Source organism: Monodelphis domestica, chromosome 4 (assembly GCF_027887165.1).
Source record: "Monodelphis domestica isolate mMonDom1 chromosome 4, mMonDom1.pri, whole genome shotgun sequence".
NCBI classification, from domain to species: domain Eukaryota; kingdom Metazoa; phylum Chordata; class Mammalia; order Didelphimorphia; family Didelphidae; genus Monodelphis; species Monodelphis domestica.
In genome coordinates this window covers 389,895,082-389,920,368 of record NC_077230.1, presented here as the reverse complement: position 1 = coordinate 389,920,368, position 25,287 = coordinate 389,895,082, and the positions used below count along the sequence as shown (strand labels likewise).

The window sequence follows — 25,287 nt, the reverse complement described above, 5'->3', positions numbered from 1 at the left end:
TGTAGATCATGGAGCAGGGCTCCATTGGCCCTCCGTCCCATTCCTGATCCAGAGAAGGGAAGCCCCAGCCACGGTGGCATGGAGGGAAAGCCCTCGGGGACTGAGGAGCACTGCTTCTGGGCTCGCGATGCCACCACCCTGGATTCTCTGCGAGACTTTGGACAAATTCTTGCCACTTTGAGTTCCTAAACTTTAAAAGGAGGGAAATAGCCAAAATGTAGAGACAGTGTGGTACAATGGAAAGAGTATTTGTCTCTGGAGTCAGGGGACCTGGATTCAAATCCTGCCTTCACAACATGCCATGCCTCTCCCCAATCCCTTCATTCCCCCTGAAGCCTTCAATGTCTATCCCGTGGCCCCCTCAAGCTCCCAGGAAAGTCAGCGTGGGCTGAGGAAAACACCCCAATTAGTTGGGAATGGGAAAGGCAATGGGACCGTTATGGGGCAGACTCCAGAGCTGAGAAGTCTGGGATGCCTGGAACAAGGTGACTCTGTCCTGAGCGCCCCCTCAGCCTCTGCTTCTGGGAACAGCCCTGGATTGTAGGAGTGTGACAGCCTGCAGCACGGTGTCCCCCAGGAGCAAGGCATGAAAGGGAGGGTAAAGGTTACCTGCCCAAGAATGGGGCCGACCAGGGAGCTGGCTGCTGCCATTCCCTGAGAGACCTGTTTGAGAAGGGGCCAGTCAAGAGGGCAGGATCAAAGAGATCCAATTTGGGCCCAGGAAACACATCCTAGCAATAACAGCCACCCCGCACTGGAGGGGACAGCGGCGGGGAGGGAGCTGAGGCTCGCTGGAGGTCTGAGCAGAGCTGGCATTTGCTGCGTCTGTGATAGTGGGGGCTCCTTTCTGTATGGGCTGGACTGGGCCTTTCCACCTCTCCGCTTATAAGAAAGGTCACAAAGGGACAGAGAACCACAATTCTGCCACCTTTTCCATTACATTCCAGCCCCAAAATGAGCCTTCAGCCCAGGAAAGAACTATGGGATGTCAGAGCTAGAAGTCACGTCACACCACCAAATGCCAGAGCTAGGAGGGCCCTTAGAACCCAGAATGTCAGAGCTGGGAGAGAGCTTAGAACCCAGAATGTCAGAGCTGGGAGGGCCCTTAGAACACAGAATGTCAGAGCTGGGAGAGACCTTAGAACAGAGAATGTCAGAGCTGGGAGAGAGCTTAGAACAGAGAATGTCAGAGCTGGGAGAGAGCTTAGAACAGGGAATGTCAGAGCTGGGAGAGAGCTTAGAACAGGGAATGTCAGAGCTGGGAGAGAGCTTAGAACAGAGAATGTCAGAACTGGGAGAGAGCTTAGAACAGGGAATGTCAGAGCTGGGAGAGACCTTAGAACCCAGAATGTCAGAGCTGGGAGGGCCCTTAGAACACAGAATGTCAGAGCTGGGAGAGACCTTAGAACAGAGAATGTCAGAGCTGGGAGAGAGCTTAGAACAGAGAATGTCAGAGCTGGGAGAGACCTTAGAACAGGGAATGTCAGAGCTGGGAGAGACCTTAGAACAGGGAATGTCAGAGCTGGGAGAGAGCTTAGAACAGAGAATGTCAGAGCTGGGAGAGAGCTTAGAACAGGGAATGTCAGAGTTGGGAGGGACCTTAGAACAGAGAATGTCAGAGCTGGGAGAGACCTTAGAACAGAGAATGTCAGAGCTGGGAGAGACCTTAGAACAGAGAATGTCAGAGCTGGGAGAGAGCTTAGAACATAGAATGTCAGAGCTCTGGGAGAGACCTTAGAACAGAGAATGTCAGAGCTGGGAGAGTCCTTAGAACAGGGAATGTCAGAGCTGGGAGAGACCTTAGAACAGGGAATGTCAGAGCTGGGAGAGAGCTTAGAACAGAGAATGTCAGAGCTGGGAGAGAGCTTAGAACAGGGAATGTCAGAGCTGGGAGAGAGCTTAGAACAGGGAATGTCAGAGCTGGGAGAGAGCTTAGAACAGAGAATGTCAGAGCTGGGAGAGAGCTTAGAACAGGGAATGTCAGAGTTGGGAGGGACCTTAGAACAGAGAATGTCAGAGCTGGGAGAGACCTTAGAACAGAGAATGTCAGAGCTGGGAGAGAGCTTAGAACAGAGAATGTCAGAGCTGGGAGAGAGCTTAGAACATAGAATGTCAGAGCTGGGAGAGACCTTAGAACAGGGAATGTCAGAGCTGGGAGAGACCTTAGAACAGAGAATGTCAGAGCTGGGAGAGAGCTTAGAACAGAGAATGTCAGAGCTGGGAGAGACCTTAGAACAGAGAATGTCAGAGCTGGGAGAGAGCTTAGAACAGAGAATGTCAGAGCTGGGAGAGACCTTAGAACAGGGAATGTCAGAGCTGGGAGAGAGCTTAGAACAGGGAATGTCAGAGCTGGGGGAGACCTTAGAACCCAGAATGTCAGAGCTGAAGGCTTCTTAGGACAAGCATAGAATGTCAAGGGAGCTTTAGAGCATAGAAGGGCCCTGGAGCATAGACTGCCAGAATTGGGAGGGTCCTCAGAATGTGCAAAGTCAAAGACAGAAGGGACCGTAGAGACCTAGCCCAATCCCCATGTTTTTCAGATGAGAAAGATGAAGTCCAATCTGGTCCAGGGCTCCCTAATGGCAGAGTCAGACAATAGCAGAATACAGGTTTCCTAGTTCCAACCAAATTATCCAGGAGTCTAATAAGCAAGAACCTGGAAGGAGAAAGCCCCTGCTCCCTAGAAAGCCTTGGGCAAGAAACTGCTCCTTTTGGACAAAGTTAAGCAGTTGGGGAGAGGAGGGACAAGCAGCTAAAGGAGCAAGGTTTGGACCAGCAAGCGATCCCAAAGAACCTTCAGTCATATAAACGGTTCTAGTTCTCCGAAGGTACCGGAGGGGGCAGCTAGTGCTCGGTGGATTGATAGCCAGGCCTAGAGATGAGAGATGCTGGGTTCAAATCTGACCTCGTAGACTTCCTGAGACCCTTGTGACCCTGGGCAAGTCGCTTGACCCCCACTGCCTAGGCCTTACTGCTCTGCTGACTTGGAATCAATCGTTGGTTCCAAGACAGAAGGGGAGGGTTTAAAGAAGGTACCCAAGGCTCAGCCAGGCTCCCTCTCCATCAGGGGCTAAACCAGAAGAAATGGGGGGGGGCCCTAGAATGTGAGAGAATGAGGGGAGAAATGAGGAAGCTCCTCCTGGCTGACTGAGAAGCTCCCAGAAGGCAGTAATAGCCCCGCCACCAGACAGGACGGCCCTTCCAAGAGTAGAGACTGAAAAAAAGGAGCCCTCCTCGAGAGGGCCTTTGGCAGTTTACAAAGGGATAGTGGGAGGAGGACCGGTGATGACTATCCCCATTTACAGATGAGGAGAAATGGAGGCCCAGAGGTTGAGTGACTAAGGTATGCACATAGTTAAAGCTGGAAAAAATACTTGACTCACAAACGGCCCTGCCAGGTAGGTAGGACAAGCATAATTATACTCCATTTTACAGATGGGGGATGGGAGGCTTTGAGAAGGAAGTGGACCTGACCACTGCCACACAGTTCTATTCCTTCCCACTGCTCCTTCTAAAAGGAAAACGGTTGGAGCCATCCCAAAGTGGAGGGGTCTGGGGTATGGCTCTGCCCCCTCTGGGGGCCTCCAAGCAGAGGCTTGTTCAACGGAGCTCCCTCCTGACTGGGATTTTATAGCTTGTGTGGGCCCACCTGGCCCCTTCTTACCTCTCGGGGCTTCCTCATCGCCCACATTCTCCATTCCCATAGAGAGGAGGGGTCTCCTCAAACACGGCACCCCATCTCTGACCGCCCTCCCTTTGCCCTGGCTGCACCCCATGCCCGGCATCTCTCCCTCCTCTCCTTGCCTTGTGGCTTCCCAGACTTGGACATTGTGCTCAAATTTCCCTAACTGCAAGCCTGAGACCCCCTTTTCCTCCCCCCCAGCGTCCTCTTTGATGGTCCCCATGACATGCAGAGCCTCTGAAGGCAGGGGCTGTGCTCTAGCACCTCACCAGCCTGGGTTTTCTGGCGTGATCTTTGGAAAGACAATGATGAAACCTGCTCCCCACCTCCTCCAGCCAGAGATGGGGGGCTCAGGGTGGAGGACAAGGCAGCATTTTGGGGGTGGCGAACGTTTTGCTTGACGATGCATAGTGGTGACAAGACTTGTTTTCCTTTCTTCCTCCTCTCCCCTCATCAGAGAGCGAGGGGGAGGGGGAGGAAACAAAGAATGCTGGATGGTTAAAAATAAATTCATTTAAAGGACGCTTCTTGACTTGACTAGTAAACAGCGGAGCGGAGAGGGTCCTAGCTCGTCTCAACTTGCTCTCTTTTCTCTTTTTTAAAAGTGTGTGTTTACTCTTAAGATTCCCTCTTTGAAACGTGGAGTCCCCACTTCTCTCCCCGCCGCCCCGTCCATGTAAGGCAAGCAATCTGAGAGCAGTTAGACACATGAAGTCATGCAAAGCGGGTTTTCATTTTAGCCACGCTGAAAAAAAAGCAAGAAAAAGACAATAAATGAAAAAGAATGCTTCCATCCGCCTGCAGAGTTGGGGTTCTCTCTGGAGTTGGGCGGCATTTCTCAACAACTCTTTTCTCTTTTTCAATGGTTCTATCACGGTGCCGACCTAGAAACAGAGACAAGATGAACTCCGCAGGGCCGCTCGCCCAGAGGGTTCCCAGGGTGCCTAAGGCGGGCTAGCAAGCCCGGGCCACCGAGGAGGCCCCCCAAGGGCTCCGGGGCCCATCACTTTAGGGCGGTCACACGGCTGGGACCGGCCTGGACGACTGCTGAGGCTTCTCCCAGCTCTCAGTCTGCAATCCAGATAGAGACGGTGGCCCAAAGGACGGCTGAGGGAGGAACTTATCCTTACAACTAGCAGGTTACCAAGAATGTTTATCTCCCTTCCCGAGCCTCAGTTTCCCCCTACATTCTAGGAAAGCAACGAACCCCAACCTTAGCCCAGTTCCCGAGACCTGCCTAACCAGTTCATGTGGCTTCTGCCCCCGGCCAGGGGACCATCCTCTCTCCCCAGAGCGGCTCGGAATCACGGCCAGCGCCGGCTTTCTCCTTGCAAAGTTCAGCTCACATTCGTCCCAGAATACCAGCCTCCCTCATCCTCCTGGGTGCTCCCTGCCCTGCCCCAAGCCACCTTCAACACCCAGGCAGGCGGGCATACAGGCCTAGCTATACCCTCAGCAGAGGGAAAAGGGTGGCTGGGGTTCAATGGAAGGGAAATCGGTCCCCCAAATGATGGAGAAACGGAGCCCCACAGACCTCCGGGACCACCCGGACAAAGCCTTCATTTCACAGAAGGGGAAACTGAGGCTCAAAAGAGAAGCGACGTGCCCAGGGTCACAGGGAGAAAGTTAGAGGCAGAATCTGAACCCAAGTGCTCTAACTCCCAGGCCCACGCTCTTTCCCTCCACGCCGTGGTGGTCACAATCCTGTTTTGGTAGGAATGAGGCTGCATTCCTAGTTGCTCAGAGATTTTATGACAGCTTGTCAAGCAGGATAACCCTGGGACGCCTTGCTTTTAAGAATATATTATGAAAGCTCATTTATGCAGCCACTTGGAATCTTGAGGGCTGAGGCAGGAGTCTTTCTTCCTTCTCCGAAAGAAGAGAGAGGCCCAAGCCCCAAAGCCCTCTGCTGGGTGCTGCAGTTTGCAGGCGCTTCACAGCTCCACTTCCCATCTTGGGGGGATTAAGTCACTTGGGCTCAAATCAGATGGAAGGCGGCTGCTGGCACAAACCCGCCTTTGTCTCCCAGACGAAACATTAAACCAGGCCTAGACGGTACAGCAATTCAGGAAAAACAATGTTAAGATGCCCGGCTTTAAGATGGTGCTGATTCCTGAGAGACCTTCAAACAGCAACACAGCAGATCTCGTTCAGCTCTAGAGGTTCTCAGAAGTGTGAACCCCATTGGGCAGATGGGGGAGACTGAGGCCTGGGGCAGTTAAATACCTTTGCCAGCTGTAGAATACCCTAGTCAGGGTTGGTTTTTTTTTTCTTTTGTTTTCATTTGACCCTGCCATCTCTCTGAGAGATTCTGAGGTAATTGCTAAGGTCTCTCCCAGCTCTGACATTCTCTGTTCTAGGATTCCTCTGACATTCCCCATTCTAAGCTCTCTCCCAGCTCTGACATTCCCCATTCTAAGCTCTCTCCCAGCTCTGACATTCTCTGTTCTAAGGTCTCTCCCAGCTCTGACATTCTCTGTTCTAAGTTCTCTCCCAGCTCTGACATTCTCTGTTCTAAGGTCTCCCCCAGCTCTGACATTCTCTGTTCTAAGGTCTCTCCCAGTTCTGACATTCTCTGTTCTAAGGTCTCTCCCAGCTCTGACATTCCCTGTTCTAAGGTCTCCCCCAGCTCTGACATTCTCTGTTCTAAGGTCTCTCCCAGCTCTGACATTCTCTGTTCTAAGGTCTCTCCCAGCTCTGACATTCTCTGTTCTAAGCTCTCTCCCAGCTCTGACATTCTCTGTTCTAAGCTCTCTCCCAGCTCTGACATTCTCTGTTCTAAGCTCTCTCCCAGCTCTGACATTCTCTGTTCTAAGCTCCCTCCCAGCTCTGACATTCTCTGTTCTAAGCTCTCTCCCAGCTCTGACATTCTCTGTTCTAAGGTCTCTCCCAGCTCTGACATTCTCTGTTCTAAGGTCTCTCCCAGCTCTGACATTCTCTGTTCTAAGCTCTCTCCCAGCTCTGACAGTCTCTGTTCTAAGGTCTCTCACAGCTCTGACATTCTCTGTTCTAAGCTCTCTCCCAGCTCTGACATGCTCTGTTCTAAGGTCTCTCCCAGCTCTGACATTCCGGGTTCTAAGATCCCTTTCCATCGCTGACATTCTGGGTTTGAAGGGCTCTCCCAAATTTGTTCTAAGTTCCCATTTCATCACTCAGAGCCTCATTTCTCCCCAAAGTAAAACTACGAGACCTCAAAGACCTTATGTAGACCTTAATGCACGGTAGACATATGAGTCAATACGATGATGGTGCTGGTGGTGACTGCCTCCCCACCCCCCACATTCCAGGGCTAAGGTCAGGCCCCAGAGGGGTAGGCAGCCTTCAGTGAATTCACAGCTAGGAGATGAGCACAGGGACTAACCAGGAGATAAACTCCAGAAAACCAAACAACCACTCGGGCGATAAGGCCCGAGCCAGGCTCTGCTCCATTCTTTGAAAATCCCTAGTTTATGGGCTGAGGCTTGAAGACCTTGTGCATTTGAGGCTACTTCCACCCCCCAATGCCAGGGCTAACAGCCCCCAAAAAGGAAGAACCTTAGCTAAAGAGAGGGCCACATTCATGGAAGCTCTGTGCCGGTCTAGGGGCTGGTCAGGCAGCAGCACTGCAGGGAAGTCAGGGGACGAGGTGAGAATTCCACACTGGCTCCCAGTGTGTCCCTGGGCAAACGGGTCTCCCTCTTTGGGCCTGAGTTTTATTATCTGCAAAATAAAGGATTCAGGCCACAGGCTTTCCCCAGTGAGTCTGGGGGTCTGAGGTCCTCTCCCTTTGCCCAAGGGGCCAGAAGCAAACTTCCCCTCAGTGCCTCAGTTGGCCCACCTCTAACATGAGGATCAAAAACCCCTCTATCAGCTTTGCTATGAGATTGGCTATCTTAAGGAATTCTGAGCCTCCACAAGAACTTATCATTGTGATAAGACTAATCTTTAAACAAAGCCTCTGAAAGGAGAAAAAAAGAGCAACTGGATTAAAAAGAAAATTTAGGGAAACGTTTTAGAGGGTGATTTTTGAAAAAGGGAAACGGTACTCTTATCTAGGAAGAGCAAATCACTTTAACCTCTCCCTTAGCCTCAGTTTCCTCATCAATAAAATGGAGATAATAATCCTGGAATTGCTCATCTCCTAGGATAAAGCACAGGGAAAGTGCTAGAGGCATGGGAACTGTTATTAAGGGGATGCTCTTCACCTGAAAGCAGGGGGAGAGACTAAATGACCTCCTGAGGTCACCGCTGGCCCTCTTCTTCTATTCAGAAGCCACCTCAGCTGACGACCTCATTTTACAGATGAAGAAACTGAGGACCTGGGAAGGCTATAAGAGGCAAGGCCACCCCCGCACCACTGACTGGTCCAAGTCAAACCATGCACTGAGAAACAGAGGGAGGGAGAAGAATGGAAGGGAGAGAGGAAAGAAGGGGAAAGGAAGAAAGAGAGGGAGGAAGAAATAGAGGAGGAAAAAGTAAGAATAAAAAGGAAATAAGAACGGTGAAGAGGAGTGAGGCCACCCCGCACTAACGAGGGCCCTCATCCCTTTTATTTCAGGGACGCTTGACTTCCTTTCCTCGTGGTTACACATAAACCCAGACTATAAATATTTGGGTTCCCACTTTCCTGCTCTAGTTCCCTTCTATCTTTAGCACAGAGGTGGGGAAACAGTTGCTCCTGGGTCTAACTTAGAGGATTTTCTGGTGGTTGTGATTTAACCAGAGTTGCAGCACGGACCCCACGATCGGGACCTGCGCTTTGAGTGGTGTCCACCGTCCTGGGGATGGACTGCCCTGGAGCCTCCACGACGGCTCTGGGCTTCTCTTCCCTAAGATCCCTGCCCAGAAAGCATTAGTGGTTGTGTTCCTCCCGTTTCTGAAGGCCCCAGGCCCCCGGCTAGCCTGGAGGAAGACAGGAAGCCTCGCTGCTCCCAGGGCCGGGGGAAGATTCCAAAGGCCTAACTAAACTCCTCCAGCTGAGTCTGTCTAACAGCCTGGAAAATGAAAAAGGCCAATTCAGTGGCTTCCCTCCCCCAAGGAAGCAAGCAGGAGGCCCCGTGCCAAAGCCGGTCTTAAATAATCCAAGTCATAAAAATTGCCAATGAAGAAAGCAGGAGGCAACATCTCTGGTGCAGGGGCTCCTTGCATTTGCACATCAGAAGTCTGAGCACGTGCCAGGCCCGGGTTTTAGAGGGAGGAGACCGCTGAGCCAGCACTCTGAAGGAGGAGGGCCCTGGACCAGGCGCTAAGGAAGCGGCGGGCCCATTCCTCGAGGCCCACTCCGTCCCCCCTCCCGCCCTCCTCTCCAGAAGCAGCCCCCGCCCTTCTGTGGATCCCGAAGCCTCCCCCGGCAGGTGCTCTGCAGCTGGCACACAGATGTTTGGAGAGAGCCGGCGGGCTGTGGGAGGGATGGAGCCGGAGTCTGCAAAGCCCACGATCAAACCCTGTCTCTGCTAAGTCATTCGCTGGGTGCCCTCCGCCAAACCCTCTCTCTTACACCTCCATGACCTGGGGAGGACCTCATGGCAGCATCTCTGAGGAAGGAGGCAGATCCGGAAAGGGAAAGGACGATATCCCGGGCAGCCACGCGTGTTGTCCACAACCACCAGGCCCAGCCCTTCGCAGGTGTCTCCCTCCTAGTCCTTTAGGGTTTGCCACAGCTAGGGGAGGGGGACGACAGGGAAAGAGGCTTTCTTTTGTACACACACACACTCACACACACGTGCACACACACGTGCTCACACACTCATGCACACACACTCACACACACTCACACACCCACACCCCTAATTTGTGAGGGTGTTACAGAAACAGAAATGCAGTCTCTGGGAAGCCACCATTGGGTCGGGGCAGAGAAGAGGAAGAGAGAGAGAAGGTCGTTTTCACTGCCTTCCCAAGAGCCCTCCCAGCGCGGACACGGCAGGCGGCGGGTCCTTCTGAGGCCCTCCCTAGGGCCGGCGTTCCAGGCCCTCCGCTTGCCTCCCATCCTGAGTCTGTGGCTCCGTGGCAGGGACTCTTAGAACGAAAGGAAAAACTTCAGGCCTCGAGGGAGGGGTTGTCCGGCGCAGCAAGAACATCGCGGCCCCCGCTTTACAGAACTAAAGCCAAGAAGCCCTGATCAGCATCTACCGGGCACAGCGCACAGCGTTACGAGGAGCTCAGAGAGGCCGAAGAGATGAACAGGAATCCCTGGGACAGGGACTCGGCGTCGGTCCTCACGGGGCTGGCAGTGAAAGGGGGACGACTGCTAGTCAAGAGTTCAGACCTGACCCAGCCGCCTTAGAGGCCATTTAACGTCCAAGCCGGCAGCCAAAGAGCCGAGAAGGGCTCTGCATAGACAGTGGGCATCTGGTGTCCGATGAAGGCAGCTCGGAGGGACAGTGGCTGGAGGGCTGGCCCTGAGTTCGAACCCCATCTCAGACGCCTTGACCCTGAGCAAATCATTTAACTTGTTTGCCTCATTTTCCTTATCTATAAAATAGGGATAGTGATAGCTGCCACGTCCCAGGCTGATAATCAGATGAGATGCAAACCTTCAAAGGGCCACCGACTATTAGCCATTACTCTTTAAAGAAATTTAGGTTGCGACTCAGGGCCGGAGACGCGGGAGTCATCCCTGCACTTCCAGAAGCGGGGCTGAAATCACGCCAGTCCATAGGAGACCCAGGACTCGGGGCGCGGGACGGAGGGCCCTGGGAGCGGTCCTAGAGTGCACGGGAGCAGATGGGAAGAGTTAGGGGGGCAGAGTACAGCCACGTGCGGTGTCAAATGGACAGGAGGACTCGGAAGGGGTGAGCTGGGCCTTTAGAGCTGACCAGGAAACTGAAAAAGGTCACTCGCATGGGTGATCCTATTGAACCTTGAATCTTTGGAGAATAGGGCTGCTGATGGCACACCCACTGCTTCTGTATTTACCCAATGACAAGTACAAATTAGCCGTGCACTTCCACCCTGTAACTTGGCAAAGGTAACTGAAAACAAAGGGGCAGATTCTGTCTGAGGGCTGGGAGCAACTTGCAGATTACCTCAGTGACTGGCTATGTTTTCCTTGTCTTCCAAGCTATTCTTCTCCCAGATTATGAAACTGCCCATTGTGGTCTGAAGGGTTTCTGTGCATTCATTCAACTCTTCCAAATTAGACCTGAACTCAGTGAGATGAGCCTCGTACCTGGCTACCGAGCAATCTCTGCAAGTCCCTTAAGGAACTCAAGGGCTATAAATAGAGCGGGGGGTGGGGGTGGGGTGGAAGGCCTGGGAGAGGGGCAGAAGGAACAGAACTCTTCTGGCACCATGTTCTAAGGTCTCTCCCAGCTCTGACAGTCTCTGTTCTAAGATCTCTCCCAGCTCTGACATTCTCTGTTCTAAGATCTCTCCCAGCTCTGACATTCTCTGTTCTAAGATCTCTCCCAGCTCTGACATTCTCTGTTCTAAGATCTCTCCCAGCTCTGACATTCTCTGTTCTAAGGTCTCTCCCAGCTCTGACATTCTCTGTTCTAAGCTCTCTCCCAGCTCTGACATTCTCTGTTCTAAGGTCTCTCCCAGCTCTGACAGTCTCTGTTCTAAGGTCTCTCCCAGCTCTGACAGTCTCTGTTCTAAGGTCTCTCCCAGCTCTGACATTCTCTGTTCTAAGGTCTCTCCCAGCCCTGACATTCTCTGTTCTAAGGTCTCTCCCAGCTCTGACATTCTCTGTTCTAAGATCTCTCCCAGCTCTGACAGTCTCTGTTCTAAGATCTCTCCCAGCTCTAACATTCTCTGTTCTAAGATCTCTCCCAGCTCTGACATTCTCTGTTCTAAGATCTCTCCCAGCTCTGACATTCTCTGTTCTAAGGTCTCTCCCAGCTCTGACATTCTCTGTTCTAAGATCTCTCCCAGCTCTGACATTCTCTGTTCTAAGGTCTCTCCCAGCTCTGACATTCTCTGTTCTAAGGTCTCTCCCAGCTCTGACATTCTCTGTTCTAAGCTCTCTCCCAGCTCTGACATCCTCTGTTCTAAGATCTCTCCCAGCTCTGACATTCTCTGTTCTAAGGTCTCTCCCAGCTCTGACATTCTCTGTTCTAAGGTCTCTCCCAGCTCTGACATTCTCTGTTCTAAGGTCTCTCCCAGCTCTGACATTCTCTGTTCTAAGGTCTCTCCCAGCTCTGACATTCTCTGTTCTAAGGTCTCTCCCAGCTCTGACATTCTCTGTTCTAAGGTCTCTCCCAGCTCTGACATTCTCTGTTCTAAGGTCTCTCCCAGCTCTGACATTCTCTGTTCTAAGGTCTCTCCCAGCTCTGACATTCTGTGATTGTCGTTCCCTCCCAGCTCTGACTCTGTTCTAAAGACTCTCCTAGGCCTGACATTCTGGATTCTAAGAACCATCCCAGATTTTACGTTCTCTCGTCTAACATTCTCATGGGGAGCTGGCTGCATAATGGACATAGCACTGGACAATAAGTCCAGTCTTAGTCCAAGTTCTGCCATTTACTACCTGTGGGACGGCTTGAGAAAATGACTTCTCCCACTCTAGGTCTCAGTTTCCACTTGCATGAAATGGGGCAATGATGCTTGCTCTGCTAAATCCCTAGGGCTCTGGTAAAGGTCTCCTCAGCCCTAACACTGGGGTTCTGAGCTCGGGGCCTCGTCGATGTCAGCGGCACGCCTCACCACTGTTACTCAGAGTCTAGCTATCACCAAGTGCCCTGACAAGCTCAGCTGTCTCCTATTTGAATTCATGGCCAGAGAAGTAGAGTCACAAGAGCACCACCGCTGGGAAGCAGAAGAGGCATTTGCTCCAGGTTTCTAAGGCAAGTGGGGTATTAGCCAAAGAATGCCCAGGGGTCGATAGTCCCCCAGAGTTCGCAGAGGAACCCCATTACCCAAAAGAAGCAGAGAGAGTTAACTTCACTGTTTATGGTTTCATGACAACCATCTACCCTCCATTTGTACTTGAGAAACTACAGAGAAAAACCACATCCTGCCCAGGAAGCCAAGAATGAAGAGGCCTGCACCCAGCAGGGGGGAGCATGTCACCACACAGGTGTCAGGAGGTCTGGGTGCGAGCCCTAACCTGGCCATTAACTCGCTGTGTAACCCAAGACGCCTTCAGTCCGTCCCCGTGTCCTCTGGGCCTCAGTGTCCTTATCTGTGAAATGAGGAGGCGAGGCTAGAAGCTCTCCGACCTTATCTGCTCTAAGGCCTTTGTGAGCCTGGAGTTTTATTAGGATATTTTGTGACTCTGATGAATTGCTCCTGCCTGCAGAGGGTCTGCTCTCAGTTCTCCTTTCCCATCGCCCAATCCACCCCATCATCCCTGGGATTCCAATTTGGAAAGACCCATATTGTGGCTCGCTTTACAAAGTGCTCTATCACGGCGTTTAGTACACGAATTATTGCCCCATTCCACAGATTTCAGGCCCAAAGTCTGGCCCCTGTGGGGCAGAGCTGAGCCCCCTGGGTCCAGGCGATGCAGAGGTTAGAGGGGGTCAAGGATCTACTTTCCTGCCTTCTGACCATTGCCTTGAAAGGCGGTTCTGGAGGCTGGAAGGTGGTCTGGATCCAAATCTCCCCTTCAGACACTTCCTAGTTCTGTGGCCTTGAGCAAGTCCTTTGTCCTCCACAGCCCTCATCTCCAGAAGGCAGGGCTTGGACTCAGTGGCCTCCAAGGTCCATTCTGCCTCTAAATCTATAACTCTCTGATTTTCCCATTAAAGGCATTGAGAAAAAGGGAAAGAAGTCAGGTAAACACCAGGCTCGTCTGGCTGTTCCAATCAGGATGAAAAGAAACTAGTGAATGCCACACATTCCAACCCCAAAGAATCCGAGCGTCAGCTTCCTTCTCTTCTTTGGGACTGGACGCCCTCCTCCCCCTCTTCCTCCAGCTTGACCTTTGTAAACCCTCCTGAATGCTTTCCCAGAAGAGAACCCCAAGCAGGCTAAGAGGGGTTCCCAAGGGAAAGCAGAGCCCACTGGCTGAAGCATTTAGAAAGGGGAGGAGGCGCAGTTCATCCGATGAGGGTAGAGAGGGATGGAAGATCCCTTCTTTGAAGCTGACAAATGATGCATTCCCCTCCACTCTCCCTCCCACACCTGGAACGCAGCAGGCCCAGAGAGTGGCAGAAGTGCTTGGAACCTGGGGGACTCTGGGAAGACCTCTTCTTTCCCTGGGCCTCGGAACAGGGGAAGCAGAGCCCCGGGCACTGTGGGAGGGCGAAGTGGAAGGGCTGCCTTTGAGGCCATCCGCTCTAGCCCCCCTCGTTTGTCAGGGCACGACAGGGAGGTCCTGAATTGTTTAAGGGCAAAACCAAAAGTGGATGGCGGGGACTCAGAGAACCGGCAGCAGGGGCTGGAAGATGATGCAGGAGATGGAGGCAGGAAGAGCCACAAGCATGGGAAAAAAGAAGCTTGGTCCCCGAAGACACCTTCAACCTCAGCCAAGGGAGCCCTAACACTCACTTCCATCTGGGGCTGTAGTTAACAGAGGGAACCTTTCCTCCCAGCTCTCCTTGTGACCCAGGGAGGAGGAAAATCACTCTCCCCGTTTGGCAAAGAGGGGAAACTGAGGCCCATGGAGAAGAGGGTTTAAAGGTCACACTACAAAACAGTGGCGGAACTGGACACAGGATTTTTAGTGCTATAACGACAATAAGAGGGCTAGGGCTTGGGCCTGTGATATCACTGGCATAATAAGTAACACCAAGGTTACACAGCCGTTCTGTGTCAGAAGTAGGACTTGAACTCAGGTTTTCTTGGCTTTGAGACCCATTCACTATCCATTATACCATACTGCTATGATATAATAATAATGATGATGTTTCTATATAGTGTCTTATGCCAAATAGTTTACATGCATAGATTATCTCATTTGACTAGGTGAACAACCTTGTGAGTTGGATGCTACAATTGCTCTGCTTTACAGAAAAGGAAACTGAAGCAGGGGAAAATTCAGTGACTTGCCCAAGGTCACCTGATTTTCAGGGTTTCTATCAGGCAGAGCTTGAAGTTGGGATTTCCCAGATCCAAGGCCAACAATCAAGCCACCACTCTCTGGAGTCAGAAGTCCTGGGTTTCGAGCCTAATTTTTGCTAGTTACTACTTGTACAACTCTGGGCGAGTTACTTTTCCTTTAAGGGCAGGTCTCAGTTCCCTCCTTTGTAAAATTAGCTACAACGTGACATCTAGGATGGCTCGTAGCTCTTGATCCTGCGGCTCCTCAGCCACCCACCAGCCTGCCCCAGCTACCCAGCGCGAAAATCTGTGAGGAGGGACAACGGGAGCAGAACCCCCAGAGGAAGTTTAAGGGACACGCCACTGCCGGAGCCCGTCTGGGGCCCAGTCCTCTCCGGGAGGTCAATGTCCGGCTGGCCACCGTCCTCACCTCTCTGGCTGGGTCAAGGCTGGCTCCAGAGAATTCCTCTCCCGTCTGCTCTGTAGCGACATTCCTAGGGTTAGTCCAATCCCAAGATTTACAATGCAATAAACAAGTGCTAAGTGCCAGCTCTGGACAGAAGACTGAGCTCCGGACAGAGAAGTTAAAAAATCCCAAGACAGGCCCTACCTCCTGTCCCTGGTGGGATTTATAATCTAGCAGGAATTGAAGCGTAAACAGCCCAAACTCCAACGTGCACAACAAGTATAACACAATTACACTTGCAGTAGACAAGAATAAACCAAGTGTCAGACAAAGTCTGCGGGGGGAGGTGCTGGCCATTGCCTAATCTAGTCCAGCTTTCTCAGCTGACAGATGAGGAAACTGAGACCTACAGAGGGAAGCAACTTGCCCAAAGTCATCTAGTAAATTAGTGGTGAAGCCAAGGCCAGCGCCTTTGTCTTTCTTTAAAAAAAATAAAAAAACTCCACCTTTATGTTCTGCCTTAGCATCAATTCTCAGACAGAAAGGTGGCAAGGGCTAGGCAACTGGGGTTAAGTGACTTGGCCTGGGTCACACAGCTAAAGACTCTTTCTAAAGAAAAGCTAAGGGCCAACAGGACTGATTTTTTCTTTTCCTCCCTAATCCTGCCATCCGCCTCCTCTGCAAGACCGTCTTGTATTTGATTTCTAGATGTTTGATCCCTCTCTAAATGGGTGCATGCCGCCGCCTCCCACAGTTAGAAAGTAAGGAACTTTTATCTTAGTATCCCCATCCAGGAATATAGGAAGCACTTAATAAATGCACACTGATTGCTGATATCTATAAAGTTCAAGTGAGTTAATGACGTAAGGCATTTGCAAAGCTTAAAGGAGTGTACAAATGACAGCAGCGAGTATTATCAGCAGCACAATCATTGCGATTTGATCTCGCTCACAGTACACCCTTTGCCAACCTCCCAGTGGAAAGCCCCGGCTTCTTTTAATCCAGTTTGGGTGAGGAGGTGGAGGTTTCTTTTTCTGAGCTGGCAGGGGGTACAGGAGATGTTTGTTTTGGTTTCCAAATCTATGCTCGGCGACCTTGTCAATGTTATGGTTTTGATGACCACATTTTCCTGGCAGTTTCTTAAAGAAAGATGCCTCTTGCAGAACTGCCCCAGCCCTGATTTGAGAGAGTCCCCAGAGGGGAAAACCAAGGAGCTGAGGGTTCCATCCTCAGAGCTAAGAACAATTCCCCCTCCCCCAAAGTTACTGAATCACAGAACTGGAGAAGATTTGGAAGAAACCTCAAGGGTGATCCCCAAACTGGGTTCACCAGAAAAATCTTTGGAGACCTAGAAATGTTTGTCCCTCTATCACTGCCCTTTCCATCCATCCCTCGACCCCGGCAAAATCGCCAGGGTCCAACACCAAGCAATGACTGTCAGAATGTAAGAAAGGAGCCCCATAGTCATACGGTTCTAGAAGCTGCTTTCTGGACCCTGAGTGTCGGAGCTAGAAGAGCTCTTGGGACCTAGAATGTCAGCGAGAGGAGGGATCTTGGAATGGAGAGTGTCAGAATTGGGAGAAGCGATAATGTTAGATCGGCAAGAAACTTTAGAATGGAGAATGTTCCAACTTGTAAAGAAAGGCCACAGAGACAGAACAGGGAGGCCAGACCTCTCATTCTGTGCTGTAAGAAACCTTGGACCATGGAATACTCCAGCTTGAAAAGACCTCAGACATGGTCTAGTCTAAATCTCTCATTTCATTCACAGGGAAACAGGTCCAGGGAGGAAGTCAGCTCCCTCCTTAACTGCATAACTTCTTATCCTATCTCCGGTCCTGTACACAGTGCCTTGTCCACATTGGGCTTTTAACATATGTTTATTGGGTTGAGTTGGGCCAACAGCACACAAACGGCATGCCAGTCCCGGGGGTGGGGACTCTCAGCTAGCTAGGACCCCCAAATACCTAGACACAGGCGGCCCCAAACAAGGACACAGCCAAGAAGAGGCTCCGTGTCCTCATAAACGACCCAGCCAGAGGCACCCAGAGAAGTACTTTGACATAAACACAGAATTCAGGGATACCTTCACACCTCACTTCTAGCATCAGGAGGCAGGAACTGTGGTTCCTGAGGGGCTAGATTTAATAGGATCAAGGCCATGAGGTCAGAAAAAGGTACAAAAATTAGTCTTGACCCACCCCTCCTGACAGCTCCTTCCAAGCCTCAGTATCCCCCATAGCACCTAGCCCCAGGCCTTGCACTTTTGGCAAAAACAGACTGGATCCCTTGACTATTATGTTCACTGATACCCCTGGGAGGGCTCGAGCAATCTGGCTGACCCTTCTGCTTCAGAGACATCAACAGGGAAACTACTGTGAAAAGGAGGTCATTCCTCCAATTAACCAATAAATAAACAATACCCACAATTATAGTTTTAGACTTGGGGGGAGGGAAAAGACAAGAGATGAGGAAGGCTCCCCCCTACCCTCTCCTCACCCAGCAGCACCCATGTCTCAAGCATTCCTAGCTCATGCCAGAGGCTGACATCATCCCCATTCCCTGGGTGCAAGTGTGTCATAGTGTTGCTCAATGGCCCTTGTAAGACTGGGCACAGCTTCTTCTATCTCTTTAGTACCCAAGTCCAAAGAAAATATATGCGACAAAGCCCAAACACAACAGAAGCCTGTGGCATGAGGACACCTACAAGCGAAGCCCTGGTCCCCAGTGGGAGGCTGCCACCAAATCCCATCCTCCCTCCCTCCCTGATGAGGTCCAGGGCCTGTTTTCCCCTAGCCCAGCCCCCCACTAGCGCAGAGTGGGCTGGGGAGTCCAGGCCATATCAAGTTCTCCAAGTCCTTGGTGGGAGAGGGGGCAAGAAAGGCAGGAGGGAGAGAGAGGAAAGAGGGGCTGGAATCCCCCTGCCCCAGGTGTCCCTGGCTTACTTAGCCCACCCTCTCCAGACTGCAGGATGAGGTTCCAGGACCTCAAGATGCCCACTGAGGGTCTGGGGAATAACCCAGCCCAACCATGACATACTTTGAAGTATCAGGAGAGGCTTTCTGCAGTCTCACCCCAGAGGGACCAGAAAAGGATGGAGAATGGTGCTCCCTCTCTTGCAGACCCGGGTGTCCGGCCTAGGCCAAATAGCCCACATCTTTTTAACATAAATCAGACAAGTTGGGGAGCTTTTCCAAAAGGGATGGGGCTCTGGGAAGGTCTTTGGTCAGAGCACCCCCAAAGCCATTCAACACTGTGATAACTAAGTTAACTAGGACCCAAGACCAGCAAGAGCTTCTCTCCTTCACTCTCCCCAGGGTGGACTGGGGGGCTCCAAAATGCAAGAAGCAGCAAGATGAAGGGGGTGGGGGTGGGGAACAAAGGAGAGAAATCTCTGCTTTCAGGCAGCAGACAGATAAATCTTTATCGACAGGAAAAGAGAGGCAGCCAGACAGAACTGTCAATTGGGGCACCAACCAGGAAGTCATGTCAATTCTCCCCTCCATTCCCCCACCCCAAGCTGGGGATGAAATGGGCCAGAGAGGCCAGTAGCCGGGCAGCGTAGCCTACAGGCCTGGAGAACTGGGGTACCCCTTCTCTGCAGTCAATCTGTGCTGCTCCTGGGGAGAGAGGGGACCCCAAAGCATTTCTCCCCCATGGCCCCCTATGGCCAGAGTAAGTTTCTGCCCTCACTGAATGTTGGGGGTGTAAGGCTAAAGTGAACGTGAATGGGGAGCTTCCAAGAGCTTTGTCTGAAGGGAGCCTTTAAAGCTGTCCCACGTTTCCGAAGGCCATACTCGACTGTTAGCCGAGGAGGCTTTTTAGGCCTACTCAGCTAGCCCTACAGCCATATGGTCCAGCCCTCGGCAGGGTGCCTCAGGGTGCGAGGAGACTCACACCAGAACTGGGAGATGCCAGAGGGTAAGGGGCTAAGCCCCTGGATTTTAACCCTGCTAGCATGACCCTTGTTTTATGGGATGTTTGCTTTGTCCAGGGCTCAGAGTGCTTGGAATATAGTAAATGCTTAACAATACAAGCTTTGTATCCCAGAAGAGTTAAAGTCACAGCTGGAGCAACTGACTGGGGAGGGGGCAGACCAAAAGCACTTAATAGGCACCCACGGTGTGCCTGAGACTGTGAGAAAGAAAGGCAAAAGCGAGTCTCACTCAGCCCTCAAGGAGATCGGGGCTGAGGGTGGTGGAGGTGGGAGGGTCCTATCTCCCCCTCGGATTGGGATGGGGGAAGGAAGGACCCCCCAATAAGGGGGAGGGGAGGCATGGGATACGTGACTCACTTCTTCTTGTACTCGTCCCGCTCCCGCTTCACCTTGGCCAGCACGTTGTAGAGGGCCCGGATCTCGGGGGTGATGGTGTCGATCTGCACGCCCACGCCGTCCGGGTGCACCCAGGACACGCCGGGGCCCTGCACGGTCTCCACTCCGCCGCCACCCGTGCGCCGGACCTGCGTGTAGCTCCAGATGGTGCCGGGCAGGCGGCTGTAGTGCTGCGGGTGCGAGCCGCCGGCGCCCGGGGGCACATTGCCGTTGGCGCCGGGCGGCAGCGGCGGGGGCTGCAGCGGCGGTGGGGGCTGGGGGGGCTGCAGAGAACCGGCGGCCCGAGCCAGAGCGAGGGTAAGCTCCGGGCCCGTCTGCACCGCCTGCTCGCGGGAGAAGGTCTTGTAGCGCAGCCGGCGCTCGCGCTCGCTCTGCTGCTGCTCCAGCTGCTTCTCCAGCAGCCGGTTGCGCCGCTCCAGCTCGTGCACCTTGGCCAGGAAGCAGCGGAAGCGCACATTGAGCCCCTTCAGGAGATGGATGTTAGAGCCCAGGTCGTCCCGCAGCGCCGCGGTCACAGGCGATGGCCCGGGCCCCGCGCCACCCCCGCCGCCCGGGCCGCCGCCGCCTGGGCCGCCGCCGCCGCCGGGGGGACAGCCGAAGGCCAGCGCCATCTCGCCGAACAGCAGCGAGTTCATCATGCGACGGCTGCGGGGCTCGGGGACCCCGCGGCGCGGCTCCAGGGCCGGTTCCAAGTGCGGCTCCAGCTCTGCGGCGGGTTCCCGGCGGGGCCGGGCTAGCGGGGACGCCGGGTCCAGGGCCAGGCGGGGCTGCGCGCGCCGAGATGCTCGGGCCCCAGCTGTGGCCGAGCGAAGACGGAGGCCGGATACCCGGGGCTGCGACCGCCGCTGATGCGAGGGGGGCAGGGAGAGGAACTGCGGCTCGGGCGGGGGCCACTCCTGGGGCTGTCACCGACACTGTGGAGGCGCCGCCGCGGCCGCACGGGAAGGGGTTTAGCTAGGCCCCGCCCCCTCCCGCAGCGAGCCCCGCCCTCTGCAGACTCAGGCCCCGCCCTTCTCATATATGCCCCGCCCCGTTCTCCGCCTCCCGCTGCGGCTCTCTCGGGCTCCTTGTTCCGCCCGCCCACTCGCGGCCCTAGATCACGGCTCCTCGGCCCCAAGGACCAGAAGCCACGCCTTTAGTTTAAATAATGCCCCGAAGCCACGCCCCATGACGGACCCCGCAGGACATGGCTCCGCCCACTACCCCTCCCTTCCCGCGGCGGTCCGCAGAGTCAGTCCCGCCCACCCGCCGGCCTTGCTCCGCCTCCAGCCCGCTCTCCCGGCCAGTCTCCGGCTTCCAGTTTTTCTGCCCAGGGACACAGACCGCCGGGCTGCGTCTTGGACCCGGCCCGCCTAGGCGGCCGCAGGGGCAGCCCGCTTGGCTCTCTTAAAGGGACCGCCCACCTAAAAATCACCGGATGATCTACTTAATTCTCCCCAGGGTCCCTAGGTCTATTGGAAAGCTCTCACTTCCTCCAAGCAAAAGAGAGAAAAAAATCTTGTTGCTGCCGAGGTTTCTGCCCAGGAAGTCTAGCACGTGTTTTCATTCATTCACTCTTCAGCTATTTATTAAGCGCCTTACTGGGTGCAGAGCCTTGCGGCAGCCTCACACAGTTTCCACCAGCCCTGCTTCTGCAATGCCTCTCTGACCAAGCTGCCAAGGCCACTGCTTCCCCCCCACCCCCAACTGTTCTTCTGCAAGCAGAATAAGGCCATCTGCACTGTCCCTCCTCCCCCTTACATGCGCACACACGCACACGCATGCACACGCACGCACACATTCCCTTTTGGCTTAAAAAGCCCGCTCGTGCTGTCCCACCCCCGGCTGCGCACAGCCCAGACACTCCCTCCACCTGGCTCAGAGATGCCTGCCCAAGATAGCGGGTGCCTCGGTTGCCTGCCAGGAGCCTTGCAGAGCCTGCCTTCCAGTGCCCAACTCTGGCGGGGGCCCGGGAGTGGGGGCAGAGTGCGGGCCTGGCCTCGGATCCAGCGGCTTCAATCAAACACCCCTCCCCGTGGGGTGACAGGGGCTGGCAGTGTCTGAAACACGTCTCTGCTCGGGCTGAAGACTTAAATAATCAGCCAGCCCTGGCACACATACCGGCCCACGAAGAGAGAGTGGATGGAGCTCCTCAGCCGGCTGTTGCTTAACATTGATTCAGTTCGATTCAATAAACATTTACTAAATCCCTAGGCCCATAGAGGGTTGGAGCTGGAAGGGAGTCTTCAAAACCTAGGACGGGAGAACATCGGCTGTCAGAGCTGCCAGGAGCCTCGGGGTGGAGGATCTTGTGGCTGAAGAGACGATGGTCAGAGTTCGAAGGGGCTCCCACCCTAGAAATGGGACTATAGAATGTCAGAGCAGAAAGAAATTGCAGGAGGTGGAAGGACTTTAGAAGGAAGAATGTTAAAATATAGAATGCCAGAAGAGGAGAGAGCCCTGGAACAGAAGGGGCTCGGACCCCGGAAATAGGAGTTTATAGGATATCAGAGCAGGAAAAAAAATCCAAGGCTGGGATTGCTGGAAGTGGAAAGACTTTAGAAGGCAGAAGGTTAGAATTGGAGGAAACCTTAGACCAGAAGGGGCTCCAACCCTAAAAATGGGAGCTTATAGAATATCAGAGCAGGAAAAAAATCCAAGGCTGGGATTGCTGGAAGTGGAAAGACTTTAGAAGGCAGAAGGTTAGAATTGGAGGGAACCTTAGACCAGAAGGGGCTCCAACCCTAAAAATGGGAGCTTATAGAATATCAGAGCAGGAAAAAAATCCAAGGCTGGGATTGCTGGAAGTGGAGGGATTTTAGGAAGCAGAATGTTAGAATATAGCTTGTCATTTCCAGGAGGGGAGACTGAAAAGGGGAGGGAGAGAACATGAATCATACAACCATGGAAAAATATTTGAAAATAAATGAATAAATCTTTTTTTAAAAGAATGTTTTAATATAGGATGTCAAAACAGGAAGGAACCTTAGAATGTGGAATGTAGGGACTAGAGAAGAACTCAGAACCCAACATTAGATCCCCTCTGTGTTTGGATGGAGAAATTGAGACCTAATTCAGGGGTGATGAAGGGGAGGAGACAAGGCAAGGCTCTTGCTAATTTCCTATCACATTCCTCACATAGGCAGTTCTACTCAACCTTTTTCCAATTCCTCAGGGTCCTAGACCCACCCCACCCTACCCCCACCTCTCCGACTCTCAACAGATGACTGACTTCTCCCTCCCCTTTTCATAAGACCATCTGGCCTTGAGTTCTCTAAGCCTTCCTCCCCAGCTCAAGTCCACCTGTCACCACACCCTCCTTAAGGCCCCAGGATTCTTTCTTCTCTTTTTCTAAGTGCAGTCAGCAGCACAGTCTAGAGAAGAATTTGCTGGAAATGAAAGTTCATGGTGGAGAGAAAAGGATAGAAAAAGAGCATAGAGCCAAATTTTGGAGAACCTGGAAAGCTAGAAGGAGGAGTTTACTGTGCCTATTAGAGCTGAAAGTCCTAACAACACCGAATTTCAGTGCTAGGAGGACCCTTATAATATAAAATGTCAAAATAAAAAAATAATAAAAAAGGAAGAGAAGAAAAAAATAGAATATCAACTAAAAATAATATAAAATGTCAAAATAATAAAATAATAAAAAAGGAAGAGAAGAAAAAAATAGAATATCAACTAAAAATAATATAAAATGTCAAAATAATAAAATAATAAAAAAGGAAGAGAAGAAAAAAATAGAATATCAACTAAAATAATATAAAATGTCAAAATAATAAAAAAAGGAAGAGAAGAAAAAATAGAATATCAACTAAAAAATAATATAAAATGTCAGAGTTAGAAAAATCCTTAAAACTTAGAATGTACGATCTGGAAAGGACAATAAAGCATGTCAGAATTAGAATGGGCCATAGAACATGGAGTATCAGAGCTGGAAGGGACCCTAAAGAACTTAGAATAGCAGAGCTGAAAGAACAACAGAACACACGATGTTAGAGCCAGAATGGGCCATAGAACAGAGAATATCAGAGTTGGGAAAAGCCTTAGAACTTAGAATGGCAGACGTGAAAGGACACAGAATATCAGAGTTGGGAGGGATGCAAGAAGGAGTCTGAGAACACAGAATGTCAGAACCAGAATGTTCTCAGCTAAGACAAGACTTGGATCATGGAATAGTAGAGCTGGTCCTATATAGATCCTCACATAGGAGCCCTTAGTTATACTGAGGAGAAAACATTGTCTTCTCTCACTAAAAGGATTTACAATTTTATTGGAGAGTCAAGAGACACACATATGAAACAACTGAAAAAACTGTTCTAAGACCACCAAGAAACTTTCAACTGTGGTCTTGTGGACACTGTATTCTTCTGAAAGAATCATGTACAGGAACTCAGGTACACTTTCCGACTGTGTCCCCCTGAGGAAGCCTCCCCATCTCTGGAGCACCGGCCCCTCATCTGCAAAATGAACGTAAATAATCCTGGTTTCACCCACTCCTAAAGTCGGCCTTGGGCCAGCCAGCAAGCATTTGAACCTATTCACACTAGGCTGGCCAGCTGCCTCCCCCCAGACCCCCCCCCCCCAGGCTTCAGCAATATTCTGTTACAGAGGTCCAGATTCAGCTCAATTCAACTCACTAAGTGGTGCCTGAGAGGAAGGAAGGAGAACCCAACAAGACAGCCCAGGGGCGATGGGCCCTATTTCAAAGCCCTCTCAGAATTGGACTTAAAAAGTAATCTTCCGAGTACCAGGCAGGGGCAGATGCTTCACTCCCTGCCTTCTTACCTCCACCCTCTCCCAAAAAAGAGTTTGGCAAGAGAATGGCTTCACTCCACTCAGCAAGGAACACATTGGATGGCCTCGTGCTCTCAAGGCAGCCCCAGGAAAAAAGCCTGAGTGATTACTGTCAGCCAGCTTGCTTAAACAATTATCCTGGGTGGGTTCCCCATTCCTTTTCATAGGCGTGTGTTCCCCGGAAACCTGGGCGGGGCGTGGCCCATTCTCCCCACAAATCCAGTGGCAAGCGACTGAATGGGGGATGTGGTCGCAGGAGACCTGGGAGAGATGCTGACTGGCTGTGTGACTGACCCACCTAGGGCTGGCCACTCATACACCTGCTGAGGCAGTTTTCTCACCTATCATGAAATATTGGTTGTTGGGAGGGAAATACTTAAAAACAGGGGGGGGATCTATGGCTTCATGGTCCCTTCCTTGGAAGATTTCAATGTAACTAGTCCATCTCTCTCTCTCTCTCTCTCTCTCTCTCTCTCTCTCTCTCTCCCTTCTCCACCCCCTCTCTCTCCCCTTTCTCCCTTTCCTCCCTTCCCTCCTTACCCTTCCCTTCTTCCTTTTTCCTTCTTCCTTCCTTCCCTTCTCTTTCCTTCCTTCTTTCTTTTCTTTCTCCTTCCTTCCCTCCCTCCCTTCTTTTGTTCCTTCCTTTCTTTCTCCCTCCCACCCTCCTTTCTTCCCTCCTTCCTTTCTTTCTTTGTTCCTTTCTTCCTCCTTCCTTCCCTTCTCTTCCTTCCCTCCCTCCTTCCTTCCCTTCTCTTCCTTCCCTCCCTCCTTCCTTCCTTTATTTCTTTGTTCCTTTGTTCCTCCTTCCTTCCCTTCTCTTCCTTCCTTTAATTAGAGATGATTTAGAATATTTTTCCATGGTTACAAGACTCATGTTCTTTCCCTCCCTGCCCCCACCCCCTTCCTGTATATGATGCGCAATTCCACTGGGTTTAACATGTATCATTTCAAGACCCATTTACATTATTAATATTTGCACTAGGGTAATCATTTAGAGTCTACTTTCCCAGTCATAGCCCCATCAACCATGTGATCAAGCAGTTGTTTTTCTTCTGTGTTTCTACTCCCACAGTTCTTCCTCTGGACATGGATAGTGTTCTTTCTCACAAGTCCCTCAGAATTGTCCTGGATCACTGCATTGCTGCTATTAGAGAAGTCCATTACATTCAATTGTACCACAGTGTATCAGTC

At 52.0% G+C, this 25,287-nt stretch overlaps 1 protein-coding gene across 1 annotated transcript in view; it reads right to left on the bottom strand.

Moving 5' to 3' along the window:
• The window catches only part of IFFO2 (intermediate filament family orphan 2), a 60,136-nt gene extending 39,890 nt beyond the window's left edge, over positions 1-20,246 (bottom strand). Inside the window, exon 1 of the mRNA XM_056795692.1 lies at positions 19,285-20,246. Coding sequence (XP_056651670.1) covers positions 19,285-19,961 — 677 coding nt within the window. The 5' untranslated portion in view covers positions 19,962-20,246. The remainder of the gene's footprint in view (positions 1-19,284) is intronic.
• Between the last annotated feature and the right edge of the window lie 5,041 nt (positions 20,247-25,287).